The sequence below is a fragment of the Xyrauchen texanus genome, chromosome 2 (genome assembly GCF_025860055.1).
Source record: "Xyrauchen texanus isolate HMW12.3.18 chromosome 2, RBS_HiC_50CHRs, whole genome shotgun sequence".
NCBI lineage: Eukaryota > Metazoa > Chordata > Actinopteri > Cypriniformes > Catostomidae > Xyrauchen > Xyrauchen texanus.
Genome location: NC_068277.1, coordinates 20,900,406 through 20,912,140, shown reverse-complemented (window position 1 = coordinate 20,912,140; position 11,735 = coordinate 20,900,406). Strand labels below are relative to the sequence as shown.

General features: G+C 36.7%; 1 protein-coding gene across 3 annotated transcripts in view; it reads right to left on the bottom strand.

The window, feature by feature from the left end:
* Positions 1 to 4,737, bottom strand: part of fgf11a (fibroblast growth factor 11a) — a 168,861-nt gene extending 164,124 nt beyond the window's left edge. For 2 of the 3 annotated variants that reach the window (XM_052145238.1, XM_052145230.1), the window contains exons 1-2: positions 4,578 to 4,722; positions 3,787 to 3,998 (exon numbers count right to left, since the gene is read on the bottom strand). In XM_052145238.1, the coding sequence (XP_052001198.1) occupies positions 3,787 to 3,988 (202 nt within the window). In that variant the 5' untranslated portion in view covers positions 3,989 to 3,998; positions 4,578 to 4,722. Of the gene's footprint in view, positions 1 to 3,786; positions 3,999 to 4,577 lie in introns of all 3 variants that reach the window. The other variant, XM_052145233.1, reaches the window with a different exon arrangement.
* Between the last annotated feature and the right edge of the window lie 6,998 nt (positions 4,738 to 11,735).

The following is an 11,735-nucleotide window of genomic DNA, read 5'->3' as shown; positions in this document are numbered from 1 at the left end:
ATTAATAGCCTCATTTTCTTTTGTTTTGCAGTTCAAGCCAATTCTCTCACTTTCAGATGTGACCCCTCTTTATAAAAGCTTAAGCTGCACATTTAAAAGTGTCTGATATAATATCCTATAGTATTTTTTATTTTTTGACTGCTCACCACGGAGAACTTTTGGATTATTTACCACACACGATTTAATTCATTTCAATCTGCTGTAATTAAAAGGTAATTTTCAACAAAAGAACAATTACTTATATTGCTGCCATATGGATCTGTTACTTTATAGTACTTTAATGACCTATTCTTTAAAGATGATCATCCACAGAGGAAATAGGGAGAGGTTGTCCAACACAAGAAACAACAGCTTTACTAATTACCAGATTGTTTAATGCAAATTAATTTGTTATCTTCATCATCAACCCCTACTGCCAAAGCCATCTGCACCAGGTGGTTTCCACTCATCATTCTATCAAACACTCACCTTGATTGACTACTTGAGGACAACAAAAGAATAGCTATGCTTTCCAACAGCTCAAAAGAAACAGCATTCAGTTAATGGGAGTTAATAATGTGCACTTTGTTTCAGTTGTTTGTTTACAACTGAGACCAGTTACTCTGATACTTTGAAGACATGCAGAGACAAAGAAAATGTTATTTCAAATTCTTTTGAAGTTGTGAAATATTAGTAATTCGAAACAATGTAGCATTAAAAAGCAGAACAACCAAACTATTGGTATCGTCAGATGTTGTTCTAGATAATTGGATATTGTATCGGCACAAAACATTTTTAGCAGTGCATCCCCAATTTAAATTGCACATTCAAGATGCACTGAATGAATGAGGGTTGCATAAGTGTTTTACTTACCAAATTAAAATGTATTTACTTAAATGCTTCTTAAAAACGTGCATTGCATTAAATAGCAGTATATTTCCATTCTAATTAGAGATTGATACTGCAAAAATATAAAATGCATACAACCTATTTTATTTTATTATTGATGTCCACAAAAAAAAAAGAAAAAGCATTTCCATGTTCACTTGCATATTAAGGCCCTGTTGGAAAATATAGGAAATGCACTAGATTTTGATTTCTTCTGTTGAAGGATACTGAAACTGACTAGGATCTACAAGCCAAGGAGATACAAAAAAACAATGATGCGTATTTTCGCACTAACATTTTTTATTATTTTTGCTTATTGACCCCAGTGACCTTCACTCCAGGATGACAGCATAGCTGGAAAATATTTCTTGTTTTTCTACAATATTAATGATCCCTTTTGTCCTTTACTTTTTTACCAGCTATAACACTGTTTCCGTTTAATTAGCTCTGTTGGGAGGGAAAGGGTTGCTGTATGGTAGCTAGTCTACAAGCTGGCATGCAGATGGTATGTAAATGTTTGCAGGTTATGGAGGTGAGGAAAAGGGGAATAATGGTGAATGCTCAAAGAAACAAACATCTATGAATTAATTTAACTCAAGGCTTTCATTTTCATATTTTCTGACCTTCAGAAGAGACTTAACATGCCAAAATTGATAAGCAGGTAAAGACAAGGGTCATCAAATGTAGATAATCAGTTGTTCAATAATACATAGCAGGGCTAAAAAAAATACAATTAAATGCTAAGGAGCACACTCCCTAGTATAAAAATAAAAAGCTGCCAGCCTGTCACTCTCAGTGGGTGTGTGATGGATGCTACCTTTAAAAAGTCTGCCTATTTGTAAAGAGTAAGAGAGGGAGACAGTGGAAAGAGGGAAGCTTTTGACTGAACATCAAGAGGTGAAAGAAGAGAGTGGGGAAAAAGGGACAGGTAACAACTGAAAGCAGCAAGAGGTGGATTAAAGACAAACTGCTAAATTTCCTAGGCAGGATGGCAGAAAATAAATTCATCAAACCAACCGTTAGTAAACAACATCTTCAACAAATTAATCTACATGATTCATAGGTAACAATGCAACACATGAGACAAAAAGAGAAAAGCGGGAGACTAAAAGTTTTCATGGAGGAGGAAAGGCTGTGGCTACAAAATGCAGCTGGGGAGGGAGGGAGGGAAAATACAGAGAGAGAAAAAGAGAAACTGTCACTTAATCCAGTATTTGACAGGATTATGTGAAATGGCTGTGGTGATGTTTTCAGAGAACAATACAGTTCTGCAAATTCTGCTCATCCCTCACTGATGTCCTACAAAAGAAGAGAGGGAGAAAGAAACAGGACAGGGCTCGACAATAAGGACTGCCTGCTGCGTTTATACCGTTTGTGCAGGTTGACAACAAACGAGAGAGCACAAGAATTACACAGAGCGAATACAGGCTTCTAACCATGCATGCAGAGATCACATAACATATTTAACGAGCCAAGGAAAAGTTGCATGAGCACACAAATAAACGTAGTGAACGGAATAACGAGCACGAGCCCGGAGCGCACTATCCAAGAAAAACAAAACACTTCATGACTTTTGATTGGGATTGCATGTGCAACGCAAATTTTCATAATCTCTGCACATTCAATATTCACAGTGCATAAAATTCCCACATTTTATATTTTAACATATCGCAATGCAAGAAATAAATAGTTTATTTTATCTCTCTCCGCACAACGTAAAACGTATTAGTTTATAGTGCATGCACACTAACGACTGCGACTAACAGAGGGACAGAGTCTAATATTGTTCCCATAGTAGAAGCCTTTTTCTCTCATTTGTCTCCTTAAAGAGATGGGAGCGCTGGATGAAATGTAATTAAACGGGTCATTCCTTTGGCGTGAAATAAATAATGAGATGCTCTGTTTGCTAAATGTAAAGGTACCATACAATTAACAATTAGCACTTCAACCAGGGATGGATTACTGACCGGGCCAATGGGGCCAGAACCCAGAGGCCCTTGACTGGCTCGGGGACCCTGGGCTTTAAGGTGGCTGGGGGACCCTGGGCTTTAAGGTTGCACAATCTAGTTTGGTGATCCCCCCCCACTCAAAAACCCATCAACAATGAAAATGAAAACCACCACAAAAAAAAAAAAAAAAAAAAAGTAGTAGTATTTTAGTAAGTTATTTTTCCTTTTTGTGAACATTTTGACAGGGTAAGTAAAAATCTGAAACACAAAAATTGAGCCTTGCAGAATGACATTGTGTGTGTGTGTGTGTGTGTGTACACGGGGATAGCAGCAAGTGTTGAGAAAAGGGTATTGGGAGGAGGGCTGTTTGTACTGCTGAGAAACAAAACCAAGGAGAACTAGAGACACCTGCTGGACAAATATTTTCAGTTGGGTCATGCACTGAATCAGAGACTTATCAGTATAATGAAAATATAACTTAATTAGTGGAAATTTACAAGTGATTTTAAGGTTTTAGAGGACCTGCTCACTGCTCATACTGTAAGTGTCATTAAGCCAATCAGTTCTGTAACGGAGTAGTAAACATGATTATATAATTTCATTTATACTTATAACACTGTATTACATTTAGTAAATTATTATTATTTGGCACTTAACTTGCAATGTTGCCTGAACAAGAAATTGGCCATTGTGAAAGTTAAATTAACTAAATTAGTTTGCAAACAGTCAGAAATTTCAGATATTTTGCTGTGTAAAATTTAATTTGTACAATTTGTTAAATCTATTAAAGTGTCTTAAAGGAATTAGGTTAAAAAGGCTAACACAAATATGACAATAATTGTGCTGAATTAGAAATTAGTAAGTTTTGTATTTATAAGCTGTATTTACAAATATATACATACACACAGAATGTAAACATACACACATTTATTTCGTATTGTGTGTGTATGGGACCGTCATTTTTCCTCACCCAACATGTTGAAGATGAAGTCTTTGGCCGTGTGCACCTCAAGCGCTGTCTGGTCTCCGAACTCCCTCTGCTCCAACTGAACGAGCTCCTGCACCTGCGCCGACACCTGCTCCAGTGTCGTGCCCGAGCGGAAATCCACCTCGGGCACACGCTTCACCGGCGTCGGTGCACGGGGGGCAACAACACTCATGAGCGTCTCCATTGAGCATTACCTGGGAGACATTCCACACTTTAGCCAAACAGTCAGAAAATAATTACACTGATAAAACTTACGGAGTCTTAATTGTATGCCCGTTAATTGTGGAAAGTCAATAATGCCTTTTATATCGCATTAAGCAAATTTCTCTAAAATAAGCGAAACTCAAAATTCTGTTGGTAAAGGCAGTCTAAACGAGTCCTACTGAATCGCGTAAACTACCCAACTCAAACTCAGGTTAAATTTTAATAACGCTTTAAAACTTAAAGGCATGTTTGTTATTCATACCGACTGCAGCGGAATGTAGGTCAGTGGGCATCTAAACAGACTCGTTTAGTCTCTCCAGCTAAACAACGTACACATTTGATCTTACATTATAATACACAGAATGACACCTATAAAACCAAGTCATGCAGATCTTTAAAAATTCTTCATGCCATGGGCTGAAAGGAGTGGGGGAAAGATGGGATTTTTTTAAACAGCTGATAAACGTATGTGCCCACGCTGTGACGCATGAAGATAAACAGTTCAAATTAGCTGAATAGCAGGTGTGGATCAGTAAATATGAGAGCTAACGTGCTAACCAACTACAAACCTCAAGTATCAGCGCTGGTATTTCTACTTTCATTTACACACACACACACTGTTGTCTGCTAGTTCGATGCTCTCTACCTTCAGACCCCGGGTTGTTTGTTTTGATTTATCTGACACAGGGGTTCTGCTCCCGTATTTTCATCTTTTCACTAGCAACACTATTCCCGGAAATCACGGACCTCCTCCGAGAATCTTGGGAATAGTAGTACTTACAACGGGATGCAAACCTACCCTGCCCAAGTGCCCAAAGTTTCATATAAAGAATGAAACTGAACTCTCCCATAACTTAACAGGGTCTCAGGGCAAACATTCTTTAGAAAGTGACAAAAATGCCCTCGATATTTAAACTCTGGTATTAAAAAATGCCCTTTGTAATAAATTCCTTTATTATTATTATTATTATTATTATTATTGTATTATTAAAATTATTATTATTATTGGCAACATCTGTGTACTTAGTTTTTCTATTTTAGGCATTTAGTATTAATGTGGATATGGCATACATTTATGTTAATTTGATTTCATAGGTAACAGCCTAATCTTCAGACTCAGTATTAATATGAAATAATTTATTAAACTGAAGGATTTTAAATGACACACTTTTATATTTTTATAAAGAAAATGCCCTCATAAAGTCAAAAAATAAATAAATAATGCCACTTAAAATCTAATGCAAAGGGAAAATATTGGCCCTTAATTAAAAAAAAAAAATGTAGCCTACTGATTTTGTCATTTCTAAGAGTTTAAGTAATGTAAGATATTGTTACTTATTGCATCACATGGGTGCAAACTCATGAAAAAGTCATAGCAGGTGTCCCAGGGGTATATCTTTAGTTTATTTATTTATATTTTTTTTTGTATTTTATTAGTCCCCCTTTCAAGTGATTTGAATAAGTATTGCATTTTTTTCCCTAACAAATTGGCTAAATTAGCATAAAAAAGGGGTATTTAACTGAAAGGTGAGTAGTTTATCCCTGACATCAGAAAGGTAGAGAAATTTGATATAGCAATTCTGCTAAACAATATCAAAATAAATTATACAGTAAGGTTTAATTAAAGTTCTTTTTAAAATAATTTAATACTGCAAGTTTATTTACGTGATGATATCAATCATAGGCATTGATAGACCATATTTAGGAGGGCTTCAGTCCCCTTAAAATTCACCTCAGCAAATATTTTAAACAACAGCAGCTACAGTACTGCACTACTTTATAGAGCGAGACTGAATAGCTGGCTTTTCCTACCTGTAAAACTGACTATAGCGCAAGCCAATAGCATTGGAGTACGGGCTGTGAAAGAGCATAACATTGGTTTGATCCACTGAACGAATACGCCCTTTCCCGATTCGATTCGTGAACGAGCAAGAAGCAGCATTTGTTGACCAACTGAAGGAGAGAAGACAACATTCGTTTAGTTTTGCAATCTCGTTTATCAAGGAGAAAAAGAGGCTGAATTAAATAAGAGTAATGTGACTAATGATATTACAATGACATCAGGATGTAATTGAAACGTATAATAATGTTTAGGCTAATATTGCTGTCTTTTTTGCATAGCTTGATAGTCATGCACGACAGTTTACAAAATTGAAGATATGCTGTTTTTTATTAGTGGTGAAATGCTTATGATGCTTAAACACTCGTGAAGATTTTTAAGGCACGGTCACATTTACAGTCCAAAGGTAAAAATTATTAATGACTCAGTGCTTTATCAATGGATTAATGACTCACTCAAACACATAAAAGATGTCACTCACGGTCACTGAACAAATAAGTGAACAACTATAAACTAATCGTTTTTATATACCTTTATTTTACCAGATTAGTCTCAAAAGATTCAGATTGTTTTTGAACAAATTTAAAAGTCATGAGTTAATGGCATACAGTACCAAGAAACATCATCTGGAGTGAATTCACACACTAACTAACGACCAAGCTAAATGTGACATTTATAATAATGATAGTTTTTTGTGCTGTTTTTTATATAACTTTAATCTATTGAATTGACCAAATTATTGATATATGTTATACAATTTTTGTTAATAAATGTAGAATTTAAAACAATTATTTGAATGGTTCTTTAAGTGGTTTCAGTTATTTTTATACATCATGAATTTGTTTTTGAAAAAACACTATCTATGTAATAGAGTGCAATACATTAAATGATCACATCTTATAGTGTCATTGGGGCTGAGCACCCCTAAGAATTAAATCCTTGACTTGTTCCTGATATAAATTATCAGTACGATAGTGTGTGTCAGAGATTTGTTGGCTCTCGTGAGTTGCACACACATGACAGTAACACCATGGACTCCAATCAAATGCTCCCCTGACAGCTTTTAAAATCTTCCACTCCTCCACTCTACACTTTTTTCCATGAGATGAAAAGTGATTTGCCACCTCTCCCCATCCTATTCCGACACACTCTTCTTTGGCGTCACCTTGAAATACCTCCCCTTTGAAGCTGCATCTGAGAGGCTGACAGCACAGATAATTGATGCCGTGGAAGGAACTAGGAGGCCAAAGACAGCAAGAAGCTTTAGTTTTCACTGCTTTGGTGTCATTCTCTCTGCACTATTCAAAGCAGCTCTATACCATCTAATTACCAACTAAACCCTGTCATCTGATGTGCATGTAATTTTATCTTCATTTCTAATATGAAAGTCTGCTGTATTCGGGTTCATTATCAGGATTTTGTATGGACACAATCCACTTGTCTGTCACTCAAAGCCCCAGTGCCTATGTTTTAATTTAGAAGAATGTTTAGAAGCAGCACATCTGACAGGATGATGATCTCATTTATGAGGGCAGAGGGGATCAAAGGATGCTGATATGTTGAAGTAAAATAGTATCTTCTGCACTGTAAACCCTAATGTTGCCAATACTGGAAAAATAAAGTTTACTTGATTAAATATGACTTGAAATGTCAAGTTTTGGGCTCATAGCTCAAATATCTAAGTTCCTTGAACTTATTTTTTTAAATATCATTGACTTCAAATTTTAAGTTTTAATAGCCTCAATTGTGTACTCAATAGGTTGAGTTATGGGGAATGCCCACGATGGCCTGCGCTTGAATTAATTAATTATGTTTCATTGGTCAAAGGGAACATATGGGGGAATTTAAATAGTTGTTATTAAGAATTCATATGTTTTAGCTCTTTTGTAGTATTATTTATGTTGTTTTGTTGCAAATAGTTGTTTCGTGTGAAGACGCGATTATGGTGATCTGTGTCGCCTTTGGTCAAGTTGGACCCTGTTAACAATCTGAATCTCAGTTCTGTTTGGGCATTGTCATCTACATTAAATATATATGCATTTCTGTAGAGAATTAAGTTTATTTTATGATTAACATAGAATCAGTTGTAATCTTCATTATTTAAGGTGTTATTGCATGACCAAAATTTGGGTCCCTTCAATTAAAATAAATAAGTTGAATCAACTACATTAATTTGAGTTAAGTCTACTTGACATCTAGCATCTAGTTACCTTGACTTAAATAGTTAAGATCATTCTAACTTAATTACACAAGTTGTGGAGACACCATTACTCAATTCAATTGAAGGAGTGAGTTTACTCAATCATTTGAGTAAAGCTAACTTATTAGGGTTTTCAGTGTGTTGGATGTGCTGGTATGATTGATGCATCAAAGAGGAATCGTGAGAGTGCGGTACGTGTTAAATGGGTTTGGGTAATCATATCAGTGTGTGAGGGCATTTCATTCAAAGAGGAAAAATGAATCCGACAACGTCTCTTTCCAAGTTTTCGCAACACAGCCCCTTTTTGTGTTCAATGATTGACAACCTAAGTCATTCTAAATTCAGACAAGGCAATGATTTGGGTGCCAATCTTATAACAAGTGAGTGTAAATCCAAAATGTCAGCTGGTGTTCAGGGAAGGAATGCCATGTTGGCTATAAATACTAACAGAGAGAGACTTCAACTCTCATGAGTCACAACTAACAATACCTACCGTAACATCCCAATACCACTAATAATTTCTTACAAAACTGAAGCGAAATCAAGTTAAAAGTTTCTGTCCCACAGTGCTGTCCCTTAGAAGTTGGCTGAAACACAGAGATCATTCAAGCACAATGATAATTTAACGACTGAATGACTACAGGGCCATTGCAATGTACTGTGTGCTTTAAACATTCATTTTTACAGGCTGATGCTATCCAGACAGAGACAGGGAAGAGTCACTTAAAATGACCTCATGAAGCAGAACGTGATACGCCTTTATGGATTTTCACAAAGAGACCCTGATCTGACTTCAGTAATGAGCGACTGGTTGAATTCCCAACACTTTTGAAATGTCAGCATGGAGAAAAATAAAACAAGGAAGAAACTTCTCATAAAAGGCATCAATTTTAAGCTGTAGAGTCTGAAGACATACCTCACTATCCAGCTCATTTAGCTGGGTCTAAAATCATACCTATATAAACATGCATAACAGAAAAATTACTTTATATTGTTTCGTCCTTCAAATATAAGCATTAATTCAGTATCTTTCTTTTTACTAGCACAGAGAATTTTTTATTCTTCCATCAGTACTGTGAAGAGATGACTAAAGTGGTTTGATTGCCTTGACCTGATTTGCATGTCTCCGCTAATAGCCTGAGTTAATGAGGGTTTTACGAGCAGTGTGATCACTTTATTGGGACGTGCAGTGTCAATAGAAGCCTCTCGCCTAAATGGAGTTGGCTTATGAAGCTGCCCTTTTACGACCTGAGGATTAATAAAGCCATTTTCAAAGGTCCCAAACTCAGCTATGTGCCGATAGTCTAGAGGCCTTGGAATTATAACTTCATTGGAATTCACTTTCCATTATAAATAAAGATAAGTTTGGACACTGGAAAAGGTGAGGTCACTCCTAATGAACTGCTTTGTACTGTCATACTTGCAGGATCAAAGCCTGAAGGCTATTGAGACATCTAATATTTGACCTGGGAGAGTTATTCAGAAAGCCATTTCCATTCACAAACCACAATATCAGAAGGTCAAACTGGCAATCAATGTCTCAGACAGCATTATTGTTTTCTCCAACAAAAAAAGGTATGTACATATACACTCTCAACATAAACTTAAAGTGTGACTCATTCACTCTTTACAAAACCAAAAAGCCACAAAGGAGAGCATCTAAAATTTTTTTTTTTTCATGATGACAAAATAAAGATGCCTGACAATGTGAATTAAAAAAATGAACCCAGGGCCTTATCATCACTTTCCAGACGTGACTAAGGGTTTCGATAAGGCCTTCTCTCCTTCTGCTGACCCACACCTATTATTTTCTTGTTCAAGTGACAAAACATAACATCTCTGTGTAGAGAGTCAAGGTCTGTCAAATGGAGAGGTTAAAAGTCAATGTTTAAAGTTAAAAGGGCCATGGCAGCCCTGCCGACTTTGAGTAGTGTGCCTTCGATTGGTGCCAGCTTAATGAAGCTGGGGTCATTCGTTAAGGCCTGGTGGTACAGGGGACCACATACACAGCCCATGCCAGCGTGGAGGATTGTGCCCACCTAAAGCAAAAATAATTTTTTGTTACTTTGTTATTTTAACTGTGTTGTTCCTTTTGTGCCATCTGAATGCAAAATCTGCTTAGGTTATGGTGCCTCATTCAATTCATAACATGTAGATTAATCATTGCAAAGGGATTCTATGATTTAAGGTTATGAATGAAATTTATGAAATTGTCCTTATTTGGTTTAAGAGCATGTCAAAATTATGATGAGAGATGTGTTTACCAGTGCAGGTTTCCTGCGGCGAGCAGCTCCTAATAATGCCAGACTGTGGTAGATATGGTACTTTTTGCAGTAGGAACTGAGGACACTTAAAAGGAGAATGGGATAAAATTACTACTATTATGTCATCAATGCACTTCACAATGAACAAAAAGCTATACTAAATGCATCACATTCACAATGTTGGCTTTGCTTTAACTGCTTACAATTTGGCCTTTAACCCCAAAATCTTAAAATACCCCAATATAAACCCCTAAGTAGGTCAGTGAGTAAAGACGCTGACTACTGCCCATGGTGTTCGCGAGATCGAATCCAAGGGGGTGCTGAGTGACTCCAGCCAGGTCTCTGAAGCAACCAAATTTCTGGTTGCTAGGGAGGGTAGAGTCACATGGGGTAACCTCCTCGTGGTCGCTATAATGTGGTTAGCTCTCGGTGGGACATGTGGTGAGTTGGGCGTGAAGCCTCCACACACACTTTGTTTCTGCTGTAACGTGAGATTCATCCTCCGCCACCCGGATTGAGGCGAGTCACTATGCCATCACGAGGACTTAGAGTGCATTAGGAACTGGGCATTCGAAATTGGGGAGAAAAAGGGGAGAAAAAAAATACCCCACTATGTACACAATTTTACTTGATAATCAAGGACGGATTAAGAACTGAGAAGCCCATGGGTCTGTACACCATGGAGGCCTCCCATGACGTAATTACATTTACCTTTATGTGGTAAAGGACACTTGGCATGTTTGGCTGGAGTTTTCAAACTGACAAAAGAAAAGTTTGTAGCAATGTCTTATGGCCAATTACAGTATATGTTGCCTACTTTTTGACTATGAACCATTCCAAAATCATGTGTTATTAATAGGGATGTACATGGTATTCAATTACCAAAATCACAATTTGGTTATTCTGCACGTGAAAAGTTTTCAACCCGATCTGAGATTGATGGTGCCAGACAAACCTACAGGTTTTTCAGTAGGCTATAGGGCAAGTTTTAGGATTTTCGCACATGCATTTGCGCTGTTTTTAAAAAGTTTTAGAGGCCATTTAAACATGCACTGGTCAGGCGTCTTTGAATATTGCGCCACAACTCACTTTTTTCAGAATACTGCACAGGACCATCACATTTTTTTAGACAGTGTTATGTATCTTTAATATATATAAATCCATCTCAATACACCTGTGTTCTGTTTAATCATTTGTTGCACAGCATCAAGCTTTGTCAGCGCTGGTGTCACAAATCAACATTCTGATTAAGTTCAGGTTGGAAAGAGAACTTAATGTAATTGTTACTCATGATACCAGATTATTTTTCACCTGGCAAATATTCAGTGCTTAATAAACAGTGGACCACTGTTCATTATGCTAACTCATTTAATGCTAAATAATTCATAAAAATCAAAGCATCCCGAAGAGGTGTATAAACCTT